Source organism: Oryctolagus cuniculus, chromosome 7, assembly GCF_964237555.1.
Source record: "Oryctolagus cuniculus chromosome 7, mOryCun1.1, whole genome shotgun sequence".
In the NCBI taxonomy this organism is placed as follows: Eukaryota; Metazoa; Chordata; class Mammalia; order Lagomorpha; family Leporidae; genus Oryctolagus; species Oryctolagus cuniculus.
In genome coordinates this window covers 140776737-140796312 of record NC_091438.1, presented here as the reverse complement: position 1 = coordinate 140796312, position 19576 = coordinate 140776737, and the positions used below count along the sequence as shown (strand labels likewise).

Genomic DNA, 19576 nt, shown 5'->3' with positions numbered 1-19576 from the left:
CCCCCATTCTGCCCCACCCCCTAAAAACTCCTAGCCAATTACAGCCTTCCCTGGACTCTGCCCCCTACAGCTCAGGGCTGCACTTGGCCTACTTGGGCTGAACAAGGTGGTGCGCCAGTGGGAATTACCTGTGCCCAGCCCCCTCCCAGAACAGCCCCACCCTCACCAGGTACCCAGCACAGGCACCAGAGTGGGCCTTGTTGGCTTTGTGGCGTGATAGAACTCTCCAAGTGGCCGTTTGGCAGAGGACAGCAGCCCGAAGCAAGTGTAATTAAAAGTCTGGCACTGAATGTTCCCTTTCCTTGTCATTGCACAAGATCTTGTGTGCAGGTTGGGAGTGGAGGAAGGTGGGGAAGCTGGGGGAGGGAAGACACAGCGGTGGCGCTAGAATGCTGTTATCTGCTGACCCTGCCCCAGCCCCCCAGTCCCAGATGAACTCACAGCCAAGTCTCTCATACCCTGGACCTTGAGTCCTGGCACATCTGTCTGCCCAGGGGCCCGTGGCAAGTCCGGGAGCGGGGGTGGGGGGCTAAGGCAGGCACATGCCAGGTTAATGGACTCATTTACTGTTCTCTTCACTTTCTTGGAAATCTCTGGGCTTCATTTATTTTCTGTGAGCTCAGGATAAAAAGAGAAAGCTACAGACTTGGCCAGACGTGCTCAGTCTGCCACTGAGATGATTACAGGACTGCCAGAGGCCCTGATCCTGCGGCCAAGGCAGCTCGGGAGCGCGGTCTGCAGTGCTGCTCTGCTGGGAGGGGCGGGGACGGCTGGCAGGGCCCAGGCAGCAGAGCGCGCCACCAGCTCTGCCGTACTCCTGGAGCTAGGACGCCTTCTGACTTCACCTGTCAGGAGGCCTCCAGCGTCGCTCCCCCACGTACCTGCTTTACCCACTGCAGGTGAAGATGGGGTCTGTCACTCGCTGTCCACGTGACTCCTGACCCCGCTCTCTGAGGACAGTGAGCTGTTGCCAGGAGGGACAGGCTGTCCATGCTCCTGGTGGCCTCGGGCTCCAAAGCTGTCTGCAACCCTCCCAGGCAGGCCCGGAGGTGTGGTGTGTGGAATGAGGCATGAGGGCTGGCCCCAGGCCCAGCACCAACCATGCCCTCAGGGGAAAACCAAGGTCCCTGGGATCCTGAGCCCAGCTGAGGAACAAGCAAAGGACAATGGTTGGCCTCCTTCTCAGATGGACACTGGTGCACCCTGGCCCCATGGGAACAGGCGACAACAGCTTCCTCTAACGGCTACAGCTCTGCTCCGCTGTAAGCTGAGCGCAGCACCTCCGTGGGCCTCAGGTGTCTGATGAACTGGAGAAAATGCAGGGGAGTGACGCTCAGCGAGGAGCTGCTGTGCCGAAGAGCCCAGGGGCAGACGTGGAGGCCAGCCCCATGCCTGACAGACACATGGATGGCATGCAGAAACGGTGAGGGGAGTCCCCGCAGCTCGGGAGCGAACCTGAGCCAAAGGCAGTGTTTTCAAGGCGGCAGGATTTACAACTGTCAGGAGATCCCTGTCAGTGAGGGAGGAAATGGGCACCTGGAAAGGGCCCGAGTGTGGCTTCTTGATAGATATTTCTTATTTTCATGTGAAAGGCAGAGAGACAGAAGATAGGGAACTTCCATCCACTGGTTCACTCCCCAAAGGCCTCCAACAGCTGGGGCTCAGCCAGGCTGATGCCAGGAGCTCAGAACTCAGTCTGGGTTTCCTAGGCGGGTGGCAGGGACCATATACTTGAGCCATCACCTGCTGCCTCCTAGGGTGTGTGTTAGTGGGAAGCTGGAATCGAAGTGGAGCCAGGACTTGAATCCAGGCACTCTGATATGGGACGTGGGCATCCCGTGAGGCATCTTAACCACTGTGCCAAACGCCCACCCCAGCACTGAGTTCTGTCACTGGAGGTTGCCTAACAGAGTGCGGACTCACAGGGGCCCTGCAGGGGCTTCCAGCTCTGGATGGGGATGGCCCTGGGAGCTGCATTCCATCTGACTGGATTCTCGCATGTCAGCAGCCCAGAGCGAAGGGGGCTGCATGGCCAAGCCCGACTTGCTTGCTGGGCCTCACTGACCTGCGGAACAGTCTCAGCCACTTCCCCAGCCACGCACTGCAGGGAGAGCCCTGCTTAGGACGCAGAGCTCTTATCTTCATCTCAAAGAGCCAAGGGATAATCACACCATCACCCGCGATAAGGCCCCCCTGGCAAAGCTTTTGACTGACATTTTATCAGCTCGCCATAGACACTCAGTGGAGACTGGGTATCATGCTGATCTAGGGATCTGACAGGCAGGTACAGATGTCTGTGCTTAATAAAAATGGGGGAAAAGTTATGACTTCATAAGCGGAGTTTGTCTGAAAGATAAAACTAAGGCCGGAGATAAAAAAGCCATGTTGTGCCAAGTTTGGGGTGGCTGTTTCCAGCCCAAAAACTGTAACTTGACAGTCAATTTGAGTTAATCTCCAAGCCATCCTGAGCTGAACCTGGCTGCCCCACAGTGCAGCTTCACGCTGGCCAGTGAGAACAGCCCATGGAGGCCATGCCCGCCCCGCCCCCGCCGTGTTCTGCAAGGCTTGTATCTTACGTATTCATGGAATGAAAGAACAAATCAGTGAATGAATGGGCAAGTGTAGCTGGGAAGTCATGGCGGACAATGTGGAACTTGAGTTTCATCCTTTTATTGAAGCTTACAGTTTCACTGGACTTTTGGCCCCAAATGAAAAAACTAGAAATTAAAAAAAAGCATTGGCAGTGAGAGGTGACAACTGTCCCCTGGGGACGAAAGCTGAGCAGAGCCTGGCAGGGAATGAGGGGTCCAAGATGCCCAGAGAGCAGACTGCGAGCTCCCTGAGCCTTGACTGCCCCAGGCAGAGAGAGGTAACTCACAAGGACTTGTGGGTATGGGACAAGGCAAGCCACTGGTCCCCTGGGCAAATCTCTCCCGTGCCTGATCAACTCCACTTTGGCCAAACTGGGCTCATCCAATAGGACAGTCTGGGGGAAGGAACACAGGTGCTAATGCTAAGACGGTGAGCCTCAGGGCGTAGATGGGAAAGCCGGAGGCAGAGGCCAGCAGGCCACACGAACTCCACGGTAATGACTGGAGCACCTGCTCCTGGTGCCAGGCTGTGCCACTAACTGCTCAGGGTTGTCAGGACTTCCAACCTCATTCTCTCCTACGTCAGGTCCCCCATCTGTGTGGCCTCAAACTAAGTCCCCACTATTTGGTGGCTGTGACACAAGACTCCTACCCCTCTGAGGGCTGTGTCAAGCAAAGGAGAATCTTTTTCTAGGAGAGGCAGGAAAAGAAGAGAGGCCCACATGCTTCTCCCACTCTAGGGAGCTGGGAGAGGCCCCTGGCGCACTCCACACCACAGGTGGGCTGGGTCATAGCATCCGAGAGGCTGTCATGGTAACGAAGTCCTCAAAGCTGAGCCGAATGTTGCCCTGTACGGCGGTGTCCTTCTCCCGGAAGGCCTCAGTCAGCACCTGCAGCTGAGTGCACACCTGGATGAAGCGGTCGAGCTGCATGGCAGGACTGGCAGAACGCGGGCAGTAGCGGGAGACCAGAAGCTGGGTGAACTGGGGGCTCAGGTTGTAGCCCATCTGGGACAGAGCTGGAGAAGAAGGGCACACAGAACACACAGAAACCTGCTGTGAGCCCCTGCCCAGAGCAGCCGCAGCTCAGAGAACACGGAGGGGACCGACACAGGAGCGTGAAGAGGACAGGAGAGTCCCGAGGGTCTGCACAAGGGGAGCACAACCGGGGCTCTACCTGCAAGGCCCCTCCCCCTTTCTCCAAGTCTCTGTGATCTGGCTCACAAGTCCAGACAAGGTTCTCTCCACTGTCATCTGACTCATCCGCATTACAAAAGGAGGCCTGAGCCCCAAGGACCACCCCAGCTACGGCTGACATCAAGGCGGCTGGCCCAGCCCAGAGGGCCCGAGGGCCGAGGGCCAGCTCGGAGTCAGTCCCTGGGCAAGCTGCTTAGCCGCAATATCCTTTCTTATTCTAAAGTGTGGATGACGCTGAGTCTGCAGCTTCTGGTGAGGATTAGAGGAGGCGATCATTAAAACAAGTAGCACAGAGCCTGGCACTCAGTGACTGCTATCCTAATAAAGTCTCCCCATCTGCCCAGAAGAGGCTGCTGGGTGCTCCCCACCCTCCACTGGGGCGCTGCCTTCCCTCCCCTCCACCCAGGTTCAAATCTCAGTTCTCCATTTGCTCTGGGGGCCCTTTGGCGAGGTTCCTACTCTAGGCCTTGGTCTTCCCAGGTGTAGAACAGAGGTCTAAGGGACCTTCACCACAGGGCATGAACAGTAAGCATCAGCCATAGCTAACACATGGGCATGAATGACACAAACCTGCGCAAAGGCTACTACAGTGCTTGTCCGAGACACAGCAAGCATTCCACAGACAGCAGTGGTTGTTAGTTTCACCCTTACCAATATCCTTTACAGCAACTGACAAAATCCCACCCCACCCCGACCAGGCACAGATGCCGAGCGCTCACCTCCACCCAGAGAGCCCGGACAAGAGACTGGACTCTCTGGCGGCTCTGCCCCCCTCCCAAGCGGCAAAGCTCCCTGCTGGTTTCTTACAACTCCATTAGCCACCTGTCCTCTCACCCACTGGCCTGAACCCTACCGTCAGACTGGAACCAGATGGGAGCTGTGGCCTCAGGTCATCTTACCCACCTGGTGTCTGGCAGAGGTGACAACAGAACCTGTTTCTGTACAGGGCTCCTTCCATTCTGCAGTCTGTATGCCACACACTAGAGGGGAAGGAGCCGCCCCAGCCACACACACTGGTCTGGTGCCCCGGCTGTCGAGTTCCCATCCCGAGGCTCCCTGCGGTTGGGGCTCTCACCTCATGCTGCCAGGAGACTTAGTCAGGGAGTCCAGGGCTAACTCTGGACCCAGGCGTTTCCCTGCCCTGGCCTGGGCTCAGTGCCACAGCTGGGTCACAGCAAGGGTGGGAGCAGTGGGCCTGCACTGGTGGGCCTCTGGGAGTGACAGGGACAGCCCTTGTTCTGCCCGCCGTGCCCCGCGTGGTCCTCACCTTGCTGCAGCTCCGTGTAGCTGATGGAGCCCGAGTGGTCCCGGTCATACTGCTGGAAGAGGTTCTTCCACTGCTGGATGAACTTCCACAGGGCTGAGAACCCGTAGACGTCGATGCGGCCTGACTTGGTCTTGTCAAACATGTCTGAAGGAGGGGAAGGCAGGAAGGCTGCAAGACTTGGGGCCAAGGCTTCTAGGAGCCACGGCCACAGCCCTTGTCCCAGGCTGGTGCGTGACACTCCACAGAACCACAGGCCAGAGGCCCAGTGCCTGCACCCAAGACATCTGTATCGAGTGTGTTGCATCAGCTTCCTCCCCTGGACGCCCCCAGCCCCACCCCACCCAGAACTGCACTTCCTTCACAGGCTTGGCAGTTGAGTCCATGGTGAACCTTCCCTGCCGTTTCCTACCAGAGGAAGGAGTCCCATTCTACAGAACAGAACACTGAGCCACCTCTAACACAGCAGGGTCAACCTGAGAAAGATCCAAGAGTCTCGATCTAAAGGATCTCACCTTGAACTCAGCTTCCTCCTGGAAATCCTCCTTGACCAAAACGCTGTGTCCTACATGTCTACCTCCCCACCTACTGTCAACCCCCAGGTGGCTTTGGCCCAGTGCACGCCCACAGGGTAGGTCTGGGACTCACTTATCATCATGAGGCATGTCTCATCATTGAATGAAGACCAGTTGGAGTTGACCAGAGCCTGCTTTAGCTCCTTGATGGAAATGTAACCACTGTGATCAGAGTCCACCGACTGGAACCAGGAGTAGGCCTCAGGATCTACACCGGGAGGGGCGCCACCTAGAGGAAGGGACATACACCAAGGGAATCCCCACACGAAAGGGCCTCCCTGGCAACAGGTTTTTCTTACCCACAAAGCCTCACAAATCTACCTGTCCCACCTCTCATCAAGTTGACAGCCTCCCACGTAGACTCTCTTGTACCTGCAGCTGATGTCTATACCAGGGCTCCCTCGGACTTCCGTGCGGTCACTTCTCTATGCAAGTTTGTGTTTCTAAGGGACAGGGCCTAGCCCAGCCCCTCCAGCACATCAAGGGTTCTCTGGAGGAGGGCTAAGGGACAGGGGAAGGGTGGTGGGTGACAATAAAGAAGCAGAGAAGTCTATCCGAGGAAAAGGCCCAAGTTACGCAGTAGTGGTAAACCACAGAGCTTACTGGCCACACCGGAAGCTCCTTCACACAAGAAACCATCAGAGATGGCCAGGGACAGCCGAGCAGAGTCGGTCAGCGCCAAAGGTGAGGGAAAAGACTGGCCTGCCTGAGGCCTGGTCTGACCTGCCAGGATGGGAAATCCAGGCAGGGCCCCGCCACCCTCCAGAAACAGCAGTGTGGTGGGGGCGGGGGAACAAGGGCCACAGCCCCAGGCAGGAGACTCTCTGTACCATGGGCGGTCTGTGTGGTGTGTGGAGAAGAGCTCAGGCTTTGGAACTGAAGCAGACCTGGATTCAAATCCTGCCTCTGACCTTTACCAGCTTGTGTGATACTAGGCAAAATGCAGAATTTTCTGGTTCGCAGGGCTTGGAACCGCCCTCAGGGGCTCACCCTGGGTGCTCAGATGCTGTGCCTTCCCAGCACGGCCACCCTCTGGAGGCCCTTCAGGCTCCCCAGGACTTGGGCTCCTAGGAACAATCACCTGAAAAACAGCTGACTGCAATGAGCTGGGGACTGGGGACAGACCCTCACTCTCCCTGACCCGACTCTGTCTGAGATGCCCAGAAATCTCCACTGTGGCAGAAGCTTCCACCTGAGACTCGCCCCTGCCGTCCTGTCCAGGAGCTCACCTGCGACAGCGCTGCCCGTCCTCCCCCGCGTCTCGCCATTGTTCTCTCGCCCACTCGCCTCAGCATGGTGCAGTGGTAGGGCCCCTGGCATGCCCACCACCACATTAAGTGCCAAGTTCTTCTCTGCCGAGAACACCCCACAGCGAGTCCTCTCGTGGAACGGTATTGATTAAGCACTTCCCACAGGCCAGGGCTCTCATTTAATCCTTGTCATCAACCCTGTGAGGTGACGGCACTGCCCCATCACAGGTGTGGACACTGAGGCTTATGGTCTTTTGGTCGGGTCTGTTCTCAAAAGCCGAGATTTCCATGACAACACCATCCTGGCACTCGGGCTCCCCCACCCTGGAGGCGGCCCCCATGCTGGTTACATCACTGCCTCCGACTACCTGCTAGCCTCCCCTTCACCCCAGAGCACTCACGTCCTTCCTGTCACCTGGCAGTTTCAGAGCTCCCCTGACAGCAGCACCCACTCCCATGCTACTGATGTCAGGCTTGACCAGGGGATGAGCTGCGGCCAAAAGCCCATGAGAGAACAAGACACAGGGGCAGAGCAGAACCTTCAGCGGGCTGCATGCGTCGGGCCTTCCCACCAGCTTCCTGCTCTTCTTCTCGGCCCCAAGGACAGCATATGCCAAACAGGGCTGCTCCTTCAGACGTGAAGAACCTCGGCAGCCGACCGCAGCTGCTGACATGTGAGCAGGAGTACATGCTCAAGAGCGAGCAACAGAAGGCACTGCCCCGCAGAGCCAACCCACAGACTCCTCGTTCTGAGAGCAGGCTAAGGTGCCAGCGAGCGGGGTACCTGTACACTCACAGGAAGGACAGAGTGGGCTGTGGACCACTCGACCAGGTCAGAGGCACCCTACTTACCCTGTCCATAAGGCCCGGGCTGCTGGGCACCATAGGCACTTGGAGGTGGTGGTCCATAGGGACTTCCTGGGGCTGCACCACCATACGGCCCTCCTGGAGTTCCAGGGGGGATGCCCCCATAGGGCCCTCCCCCAGCTGGTGGTCCATAAGGTCCTCCAGGGGCAGGACCCCCATAACCACCTCCGGGGGGGAGCCCACTGCCATACTGTCCTCCTGTGGGTCCAGGGTAGTAGCTACCAGGAGGGGCTCCGGGCGCTTGTCCTGCGGCTCCTGGGCAGCCCTGCAGAAAGAACAAGGTATTGGTCAGAATGAGGAGGCCAGACACTAACCACACGACAGAGTTTGACAGCTGTAAGACACTTCCGCTGCCATTCTTTCAACTGAGCCCACTGCTCGGAGAGGCATCAGCCTTCTAGAGGAGCTACGAGTCACCCAAGGTCACAGCACCAGTGACCTGCAGAGTCAGGACTGGATCCTGCCCTCCCAACCCTCCTTTCCTGCACGTCCAGGGCTTCCTAAGGGCTGGGATGTCTGGTTTACCACTTTATCCCCAGTTCTCAGCACAAGACAGATGCCTGTTGAGTGTTTATTGTATGAAGAACAAATGAATCAAATAGAATTCCAAATGTCCACTCTGTATATCCTCATTTCTGTCTGCAGAATTTACAGCAGTTTCCACAACACACCCCAGGCCCTCATCAGTCACAATGATGTTTCCATGGCATGGATTCATCCCCAGCACATCTTTCTTATCCCACTCTACCTCACAGTGCAAAAACACTTCCTGAGGGGTTGGCACTGTGGTGTAGCGGGTAAAGCCTCTGCCTATGACACCAGCATCCCATATGGGTGCCAGTTTGTGTCCCGCTGCTCCACTTCCAATCCAGCTCCTTGCAAATGGCCTGGGAAAAGCAGAAGATGGCCTAAGTATTTGGGCCTCTGCCACCCAGATGAAGCCCTGGCTTCAGGCTGACCCAGCCCTGGCCCTTGCAGCCATCTGGGCGAGTGAACCTGAAGATGGACGATCTCTCCATTTCTGTAATTCTGACTTTCAAATAAATAAATAAGTATTTTTTAAAAAAGAGGCAGAGAGAAAGACAGAGAGATCTTCCATCCTCCGGTTTACTCTCCAACTGGCCACAGTAGCCAGAGCTGCGCCGATTCGAAGCCAGGAGCCAGGAGCTTCCTCCAGGTCTCCCACTTGGGTGCAGGGGCCAAGCACTTGGGCCATCTTCTACTGCTTTCCCAGGTCATAGCAGAGAGCTGGATTGGAAGTGGAGCAATTGGAACTCAAACCCACGCTCTTATGGGATGCCGGCACTGCAGGCAGTGGCTTAAAAATGCCATCTTAAAAACACAAAACAGGAGGCCGACGCCGTGGCTCACTTGGTTAATCCTCCGCCTGCAGCGCCGGCATCCCATATGGGCATTGGGTTCTAGTCCCGGTTGCTCCTCTCCTCTTCCAGTCCAGCTCTCTGCTGTGGCTGGGGAAGGCAGTGGAGGATGGCCCAAGTGCTTGGGCCCTGCACCTGCATGGAGACCAGGAGGAAGCACCTGGCTCCTGGCTTCGGATCAGTGCAGTGCCGGCCGTTGCGGCCATTTGGGGGATGAACCAATGGAAGGAAGACCTTTCTCTCTGTTTCTCTCTCTCACTGTCTATCTCTATCTGTCAAAAAATTACATTAAATTTAAAAAAAGGAAAAAAAAAAAAACACAAAATACTTCCCTAGCTTCACTGACAATGAGGCAGGCAGGGCAACCCAACTCCTAAGGCAGTGGTTAAATGGTACAATGGTTAAAAATATCAGTTCAAGGGGCGGGCACTGTGCCACAGCAGGTTAAGCCACTGCCAACAATGCTGGCATCCCACATGAGATCCCAGTTCAAGTTCTCTAGCTGTCCCACTTTTGATCCAGCTCCTTGTTAATGTGGTTGGGAAAGCAGTGGAAGACGGCCCAGGTACTTGGGCCCCTGCCACCCCTGTAAGGATCCTGGCTTCAGCCTGGCCCAGTCCCTGCTGTTGCAGCCTTTTGGGGAGTAAACTAACAGATGGAAGATCTCCCCCCACCCCTCCTTTCAAATGAATAAATAAATCTTGAAAAAAAAAAAAAGGGCCACTTCAAGTCCAGCCTCTGCCAACCCTTTTTGTCAGTATCTTCCGCTGCAAAAGGGGATTAACAGTGCTTGTCTCAGGCTGGTATGTGAACGGAATGGAAGCAGTTGTGGGAAGCACTGTGACACAGGGCCAGGCACAGAGCAAGCACTCAATATTCATCAACTATCAGTAAGAGCCCCTTCCAAGGGGAAGACTCAAGTCCACAAAGGTCACAAACTGCACAGAGGGGCTAGACCCAGCTCCTAGGTCTCGGGGCTCCAAGTTCAGGGTACTTGTGCACTGCAGGATACATGGAGACTTCCCTCCCTTGTCCATATTCCCAGCCACTCACTGAGGATCCCCAAGGCTCAATGTCACTGCTGCCATGTCCCTCAAAAGGCCAGAACCGGGCCAGGCAGGGCACAGCCCAAACCATCTGCAGATCAGCTGAGCTCCAGGCAGCAGGGACAGCTGGTGCAGCCTGAGGTCGATGCCCTCTAGACACATTCAGATCAACCTGGAGGCACCCAGTGGCCTAGCACAGCCTGGGCCTTCTCCTTTTAGATACTTTCCAAGACAGTTTGCTTCAGGGCTAAGGCCAAATTCACACTGCATAGAAAGGGGGTGAGGGAGGGCATGGGGGGGTGAGGGAGGGCATGGAGGGCCTCCTGCTCCTGGAAGCCACCATAGCTAGCAGCAAAACCACTCTGCAGACGACCAAGGCACAGGCAGTCTTGAGTCAAAGCTGCTTTCCCCAGCTGAGTTCACAACCGTGGGCCAGTGGCTTAATCTCTCTGAGCCGGCTTCCTCACAAATAAGATATAATAATCCCTTCTTCACTGGACTGTTCCACAGATTACAAGAAATTAACACAGCAAAATTCTGCGCCTTTACATTTTAACTAAGGAATCCCATGATAAAGTAAAATAAATAAGACTAATAGATGAAAGCTGGTCCAGCTGAAGCAAACTGGGGATACCAGGGCCCTGACCAGGGTTCCCCCTTCCCTGCTAGGTTCTGAAGGGGCTCTGAGGAACCCGATAGTGACTCCAAAGACAAAAAACGCCGGCGCCACGGCTCACTGGGCTAATCCTCCGCCTGCAGTGCCGGCACCCTGGGTTCTAGTCCCGGTTGGGGCGCCGGATTCTGTCTCGTTTGCTCCTCTTCCAGTCCAGCTCTCTGCTGTGGCCCGGGAGTGCAGTGGAGGATGGCCCAAGTGCTTGGGCCCTGCACCCCATGGGAGACCAGGAGGAAGCACCTGGCTCCTGGCTTCGGATCAGTGCAGCGCACCGGCCGTAGCGGCCATTTGGGGGGTGAACCAACGGAAAGAAGACCTTTCTCTCTGTCTCTCTCACTAACTCTGCCTGTCAAAAAAAAAATAAAGAAAAAAAAGGCCACAAGAAACGTGTATCTCACAACAGTGCCTGCATAAAGCAAATGATCCCTAAGTCACAGCCGCCATTGTTAATACCAAGGCCCTGGGCCAGGCAAGCTGGGGCCGCTGAAGGATAGTGAAGTGTCCTGAAGGAGCTCATAGTACACAGCAGGGCCTCGGCCAGCATGGGGAAGAGGCACTTACCATGGAAACCCAGGCCACTTATGGGACCACAGAGGCGAGGGGAGAATCAGGGAGGGCTTCCACAGGAAAGTGGCACTGGAGTAGGGACACTGAAAGAACAAGATTCCCAAAGGGGTTGGAAAGGTGTGACGGGGAGGTACCCAAAGGCCAGCCATCTAACCTAACCCTCTCATTTCACACAGGGACCCAGAGCAGGGTAGAGACTTGCCTAAGTCACACTGAGAGCAGAGGCTGGACTGAACTACTCTCTCACACCACACCTGCACCCAGTGGCACCCACGGCCTCCCACTACAGAGCTCTTTCCTTAAGCAACAGGGCTCAGGATTCCAGGATTGAAAGAGCGTGGAGGAATCTGCAGAGACTGGACATACCCAAAGGTCAGGCTGGAACTAAGCTAGGAGGCAGCCACTTCATTATAAGCCCTGGGAGCAGCCATAAACAGTACCAGGCCAGGGGCACCCAAGGCACGGCCCTTCCACAGGGGAAGCACCCCAGGGGCTGCCAGGCAGGCCTCCTGCCCTCCTGATATCACATTCCACGGGCCTGCTGGTTCCGGCACAGTCTGGCATCAACTAAACCCCTTCCTGTCTGCCCTGCACTAAAGCCCTCACACAGGTCAGTGTTGTGACAGTGAGTTAAGCCACTACCCGCAACACCAACATCCCATGTCAGCACCAGTCCAAGTCTCAGCTGCTCCACTTCTGATCCAGATCCCTCTCATACACCTGGGAAAGCAGTGGAAGACAACCCAAATGCTTGGGTCGCTGCACTCACATGGGAGACTTGGATGGAGTTCCAGGTTCCTGGCTTCAGCCTGGCCCAGACTCAACCATTACAGCCACCTGGGGAGTGAACCAGTGGATAAAGATCTCTCCCCGTCTCTGTAACCCTGCCTTTCAAATATATAAATAAGTCATAAAAAAAAAAAAAAGCCCTCAGACATAGTTTAAAGCACTTCCACCTACACAGACATTACCGGCACAATTTTGCCTACAATCCCCTTACTGAAAAAGGGAAGATGGGGCTGGCACTGTGGCACAGCAGGTTAACGCCCTGGCCTGAAGCGCCAGCATCCCACATGGGCGCTGGTTTGAGACCCAGCTGCTCCACTTTTGATCCAGCTCTCTGCTATGGCCTGGGGGAGCGGTAGAAGATGGCCCAAGTCCTTGGGCCCCTGCACCCATGTGGGAGACCTGGAAGAAGCTCCTGGCTTTGGATCAGCACAGCTCTGGCCGTTGAGGCCAACTAGGGAGTGAACCATGGATGGAAGACCTCTCTCTCTGTCTCGCCTCTCTGTGTAACTCCGCCTTTCAAATAAATAAATAAATCTTTTTTTTTTTTTTTTTTTTTTTTTACAGGCAGAGTGGATAGTGAGAGAAACAGACAGAGAGAAAGGTCTTCCTTTTGCCGTTGGGTCACCCTCCAATGGCTGCCACTGCAGGCACACTGCAGCCGGCGCACCACGCTGATCTGAAGGCAGGAGCCAGGTGTTTCTCCTGGTCTCCCTTGCGGGTGCAGGGCCCAAGCACTTGGGCCATCCTCCACTGCACTCCCTGGCCACAGCAGAGAGCTGGCCTGGAAGAGGGGCAACCAGGGAAGAATCCAGCGCCCCAACCGGGACTAGAACCCAGTGTGCCGGCGCCGCTAGGTGGAAGATTAGCCTATTGAGCCGCAGCACCGGCATAAATCTTAAAAAATAAAAGGGAAGATGTTAGTAGGCCTATTTCTCAGATAAAGAAACTGAGGTGCAGGGCTGTTAAAGGTCGTCATTCAGCAAAGATTTACAGAGTAACAACACTGTGCTAGCTCCATGGGCACAAAACTAAGAGGGGCCCTGCTCCAGGAGCTCACAGATAACTACGACACAGACAGTAGCATCAGGAAATCTACTTACACCCTATGAAGGAGGCGGGACAGAGGAATGTGGTTTGTTTGTTGCATGTATAAACGAGCAATCAAATGAATAATGCATGAAGTGAGTCAAGGAACGATTCCTGAAGAGGCAGCAGTGGCACTGGGAGTTGGTCCCTGAAGGGTGCCCGGGCGCTCCCCACAAGGCAGGCAGGGAAGGCCACTCCAGACGGCAGGGAGAAGGAAGACAAAGGCAGATTTATGAGCACGCACAGCGTGTCAGGGAACAAGCTCAAGGGCAGAGGCGAGAACACCGAGTGAACCCACACGGGCAGGGCTTCACACGGCCCTGACCACGCCGTGTCCTGCTGCGTTCCAGTCCCCTGTGAGAACAGCTTCTGCCATGGCTCCCTGCCACCCAACAGTGCCTCCCCAGGGGCAGACAAGACCCCATTCATCACAGCCCCCAGGGCCCAGCACAAGGCCTGGCACCCACAAGCCTCCATAAATATTTGAACAAATGCACACAACTCTGAAGAGTTTGGGCTCCACGCCGGGAAACGGAGCACCACAGAGTTTCAGAGAGGGGAACGTGATCAGGGCCTTGTGGAGAGAATTAGCCAGCAGCAGTGGAGGATGAGCTCGTGGGAGAGGCAGCAGCCCAGGCGCTGGGCAGGCAGGGCACAAACCAGACAGCAGGCTCCGGGCTGGATTCTGAAGCTATTTCAGAGATAGACTAGACATGACTTGGCAACTAATTAGATTAGGAAAGAGACGGAGGGGGCGTGAAGAGAGGTGAGTGTTTAGAATGACTCAGGTTTCCAGCTTGCACAAGTGAAGGAGGGACAGCCACCAACCGAGGCGGAATCTGGGCTGGGGAGGAAGTCGGGGGAAGACAGTGAGAGGATTCCCAGGGTCACTGCACTGTTAGCGAAGGTCTGAACCAGAAATGAAAACCAGGGCCCCTGGCCCGCATCCTCTCACACTACTCCACGCTGCCAACCCTCCTGAGAGACTTTCCAAGAGTATTTCATACTGATTAACGCAAGACCGGGAAAGGGAGGAAAAAGACAGGAGGAGTTCAGTAACCATGGTTTCCAAAGCATCACAGAAAAACTATCTCCCGGCCTTTAACCAGTTCCAAATAAGCTGCATCTGGTGTACTGGGGAGGGGGAGCAGCTCACAGCGGCTGAGGCTCTGCCACTGCTCCTAGTTCACTCAGATCTGACCCTGTCCTGTGAGGAAATGCTATGACACCCCTCCTACAGAAGCCAAAACTGAGGTGCAGAGTTTACGAAGGTGCTGAGCCCACAGTCAGAATGGGAGAGCTGGGATTCAAGCCAGGGTCTGCAGGACCCTACTGCACGACCCTCTTGTTTGTTCACTCAGTAAATGAGTGCCCGGCGTGTGCGGGTGCCAGGGACTGTGGTGAACGCTTCCATCCAACACAACGTGTTTCCAGAGCAGTGGCAAGGGGAGGGTGAAAGGCTGCAGTGGGTGACGGTTCCATGTCCAGATGTGTCCAGAACCCAGGGAGTCTCATGAGAATCTTTTTCCACCCCAGCACCTAGCGAGTTTGAGACCCCAAAGACCTTTCAGTCCAACCTCCCAGCTGCACTCCTGTAAGTGGTGGGGAGCTCACTGCCTCTCAGTGTGCACTACTTCCTTTCAGCACTGAGGGCTGTCTTCCCCCAAGACCCTGGGGAAGCTCAGAGGTACCTGGCTGGTCCACACTGACTCCTAACGAGGAATGGAGATTACAAAGCAAAGACAAGCCCGTGCCCCCAGAATTATCACGTAAGGGCCTGCTGGAAGAGGCAGGGGTCCAAGCTAAGGGGTTAAACAATCACAAACACCCAAGGAATGGTCTGGACATGCACCAGCAGAGCCTAAAATATTTAAGACAGAAACACACAACCATCCAGCAAGGAGCCAAGAGTCCAAGACTTCAACCACCACTACTGTGCATGCACTCGCGCGCCGTCTCTTCAGAGCGGCAGCCCTTCCTCCTGGCCCTTTCTCCCAAACCTTTTATCCCTCTCTGCGCCACCTCAGGGAACAGCACTGCCTTCGCCGTTCCCCAAACCCACAGCCTTCACACGCCCCCGGCAGTCCTCCTTCCTCCCCACCATCACTCAGTAGGGCACCGTGACTCCGCCTCCCCCAGAGCATTGCTCTCCTTAGCTTGGATTCCTTTCAGAGTTCTGAACTGCTCTCCTGGCCTCAGTCTGCTGCTCCCATCCATTCTCTCACAAACGGGACAAAGCCTCTCACCGGCTCCCACATTCTCCGCAGGGTGAAGCCACACTCCCCCAAAAAGCATACAAGGTCCTGTGGGAGCTGGCGATGGTTTATCTTTCTGGTCTCATTTCTTATCTCTTTTCTTTCTCACCACAATTAGACTGATCATCTCCCCAAAGTTCCTCCAGAACACTGGGCCCTCCCCTGCTCCCTGGTCTTTGTCCACTAGTTCCTCTACTGGGTTACTATTCCCTTCTTCACCCAGCTGACTCCTACTAGTAATACAGTTTTTGTCTTCACTGCTACCTTTTTCTTTTTTTTTAAGACTTATTTATTTATTTGAGAGGCAGAGCTATAGAGAGAGGGAGAGATAGAGAGTTCTTCCATCCACTGGTTCACTTCTCAAACGGCCACAACAGCTGGGGTTTGGCCAATTCAAAGCCAGGAGCTTCTTCTGGGTCTCCCACATGAGTGCAGGGGCTCAAGCACCAGGGCCATCTTCCACTGCTTTCTCAGGTTACTAGCAGAGAGCTGGATCAGAAGTGGAGCAGCCAGGACTCGAACTGGCATCCACATGGGACGCCAGCACCACAGGCAGAGGCTCATCCTACTACGCCACAGTGCTGGCCCCAACTGCCACCTCTTTTAAGAATTCTCCTTAGGGCCTGCATCGTACAGCAGGTTACACCACCACTTGCAATGCCAGCACCCCATATCGAAGCGCCGGTTCAAGTCCCAGCTGCACTACTTCTGATCCAGCTTTCTGCTAATGCACCTGGGAAAGCAGTGGAAGATGGCCCAAGCACTTGGGCCCCTGCTACCCATGTGGGAGACTCAGATGGAATTCTGAGCTCCTGGCTTCAGTGTGGTCCAGACCTAGCTGTTCCAGCCTTTTGAGGAGTCAATCAGTGAATGGAGGGTATCTCTCTCCATGCCTCCTTCTTAAATAATCTTTTTTTTTTTTTAAAGAAGTCTTCCAGAACCCCTAGACTGAGTTAGGTAAGCCTCCCATTCTGTCCTAGAACCTTACACTTCCCATTTACCACTGATCACTCCGATTCTACGTAGGATTTACATGTCTGCATTACTCTCCCACTTGGAGGATTTCTACACATTGTTCTTTGCACACCTATCCAGCAGTTCACTACGGGCAGAGCCCAGGGAGTGTGGCATAACAGCAACTGCGGCACCAAGAGCTACCACTATGCATTGGCATTTGCTGTGTACCAACAACGTGGCAAGCTCCCTTACATAGGTGTCATTACATTTCATCCTCATTTCAGCCCTTTTAACAGGTTTCCAGCTTGCACAAGATGCAGGCGGGACAGCCACCAACTGAGGCGGAATCTGGGCTGTGGGGAAGTCGGGGGAAGACAGTGAGAGGACTCCCAGGGTCACTGCATTGTTAGCGAAGGTCTGATCAGGTATTAGCACAGCTCCTGTTCCTCTTTATAGCTGAAGACACTGCGGCTCAGAGTCTAGCTTGTCTAAGGCACATGGTAATTAAGAGTCCAGCCCGGGAGCCGCCGCCTGCAGAGCTGGCATCCCATGTGGACGCCGGTTCGAGTCCTGGCTGCTCCACTTCCAATCCAGCTCTCTGACCTGGGAAAGCAGTGGAGGATGGCTCAAGTCCTTGGACCCCTGCACCCACCTGGGAGACTTGGAGGAAGCTCCTGGCTCCTGGCTTCAGATCGGCTCAGCTCTGGCTGTTGTAGCCATTTGGGGAGTGAACCAGCGGATGGAAGACACCTCTCCTCTCTCTCTCTCTCTCTGCTTTCTGTAACCTTGCCTTTCAAATAAATAAATCTTTAAAAAAAGAAAAAAAAAAGAGTCTAGCCCAGCTCTGCCTAACCTGTCGTTGCTCCTTAGCTGCATACAAAACCACCCCTAAAGCTTATTAAAATGCAGTTTCCTGGGCCATTTTTGGGCCTAGAACATGTCAGAGATGGGACCCAAAAGTGTATTTTTAACAAGCTCTCTGGTGATTCCGATGCTTAGGACCAGCCACTGAGAAACAACACACTGTGGCCATGATTTCCCAGTCTGTGTTACTCGGGAATCCTAACGTCACCACAAAAATGACCAGTTTTTTTAAAAGGCAGTTAAGCCGCGGCTTGGGACACCTGTGTCCCATGTGGAAGGGCCTAGTTGGATCCTGGCTGCTCTGCTCCCCAGCCAGCTTCCTGCTGAGGTGCACCCTGGGAGGGTGCAGATGATGGCTCAAGTACCTGGGTCCCTGTCACCCACATGGGAGAGACCCAGATCAAATTCTGGGCTCCTGGCTTTGGCCCCACACAGCCTTGGTTGTCATACACATTTGAGGGGTGAGCCAGCAGATGGAAAATGTCTCTCTCTCTGCTTTTGCAATAAAACAACTTTAAAAAATTCTGAAGTTCTCCATGAACAAACTTACTTGACCCTAGGATCCTCCTCTAATGGCAATTATCTACTGGACCCCACAACTCAGCAATGGAACGAGTTTGGGAAACACTATTCCATTCTACTTCCTCCTGCCCCCAGCCCTCACTGGTCCCTCTCCTCCCTACCTGTGCCAATCCAGCAATGAATGGGGTTCTAAGCTCCAGCCCTGGCCTCACTGGCTGGGTGTGACCTCTGTCAAGCCACCTGACTTCTTCCCTCAGCTGGGGGGGGGGGGAGTAACCCGAGTAACCCCTGCTTGCCTCCGGGGCGTCCACCCCTGGAAAACGGGGCTCCAGACGCTGTGTCAACAGCACAAGGCTGCTCTCCCGGGAAGGACTGGCACCGCATCTTTAGGCACGTGACCAAACTACACTCCGTCTGGTGCTCTGTAATATCCCATCTGGTCACCGTCTGATGTTTCCTGATGTGCAACCGTGGACAATGCAGGGCCCTCTCTGGGTTTCAGCCTCCTCTGTAAAACGAGGGGGCCATTTTGGGGGCCCTCCTAGCACTGAGCTTTTAGGAGTCTGGTGCCCCCCGCTTCACAAGCCTCGCCTGGGTCTAACAGCTCCATGACTCGGCGTCTGAGCCGGCGCTGTTCTAGAGAGGGCACTTCGCTTGGAGAGACAAAACACCTTGCTCAAGGGCTCAAGACTACTGATGGAGCCTGGGGCAGACCCTCCTCTGACTCCAAACTGCACTTAATCACCTCCTATTCTGTCACCCACATAGAGCTCTGGCCACGGCCAGCCCGGCCCGGCGGACCTCAGCTCTGCTACCTAAACCGCCCGCCGCCGTCGGGGCTTCACTCTCCCTGCGGAAAATGGACGTGTTACACAGCAGTCAAACCAGCTCAACCACAGAACCCCGATTAGTCTCCAGCACTGCGTGTGGGCTGGGTCCGGACACCTGCTGCTTCCCCACCCCACGCCCCAGATGATGCCAGAGGAAACAGAGCTCCGCTGAAGAGCCCGCCCGGGTTCCCCGCGAGGGCCTCGGGGCCTGAGGGAGCGCGCAGAGCCCAGGCGGGGTCCAAGGCCTCCAAATTCTCGCAGGCGCGACGTCAGAGGGGGCGCGACAAGACAGCCCACTCGCGCTGTCCCGTATGACGTGAGCCGGGTGCGACCGACCGTGCCTTTCCCCTTCCCTCTCGCGCGAAGCTTCGCTGAAGCGAACTTTCAGCGTGGAAAGCACGCGGTGAAAGCCGGGGGAAGAAGAGCTGAGGAGACCCCCAGTTTGGGCCTGGCACGGCCCCTATCTGCACTCACCAACCCCTCACACACTCACCTGCCCGTACGGATAGCTCGCCATGGCGACTCTGACGTCACACGTCAACGAGGGGCGGGGCTTCATGCTCTCAAACCCGCCCTTTGCGTAAACCGGGGGGCGGACCCGCTTTTCAGTGGACGCCCGTGACTGTCAATCCTAAATATGTTGGCCGACGGAAGTGACGCTACAGGGTGGGGGCCTTCTTCCCGCCTGACCAGAGGAGCTTAGCTCTGGGCGGAGGTTTCCGGAAGTTTTGGCAGCTGTCTTGGCATGTGTGTTCCTCTCTTTCCTGACCTGGAGTAGGCTCCAGGGCTGGTGAGGCCCGAGTATTTAGTGAGAAAATCCGGGTTCTGTGTAGCTGCGGTGGCCATATTATAACCTGGAAAAGGG

General features: G+C 55.4%; 1 protein-coding gene across 2 annotated transcripts; it reads right to left on the bottom strand.

Annotated features, from left to right (window-relative positions):
• Positions 1–2654: 2654 nt before the first annotated feature.
• PEF1 (penta-EF-hand domain containing 1) lies at positions 2655–19374 on the bottom strand. 2 transcript variants are annotated; one of them, XM_070078864.1, is made up of 7 exons: positions 19205–19245; positions 12178–12245; positions 11403–11491; positions 7729–8008; positions 5700–5855; positions 5055–5198; positions 2655–3609 (listed from the first exon to the last, which is right to left on the bottom strand). In XM_070078864.1, exons 3-7 carry the CDS (start codon positions 11403–11405, stop codon positions 3380–3382), a joined length of 813 nt encoding a protein of 270 aa, XP_069934965.1. In that variant the 5' UTR covers positions 11406–11491; positions 12178–12245; positions 19205–19245; the 3' UTR covers positions 2655–3379. The 2 variants fall into 2 exon arrangements, with proteins under 2 accessions (XP_069934965.1, XP_008272008.2); XM_008273786.4 differs by lacking the exons at positions 11403–11491; positions 12178–12245 and having other exon boundaries at positions 19205–19374.
• Positions 19375–19576: the final 202 nt, after the last annotated feature.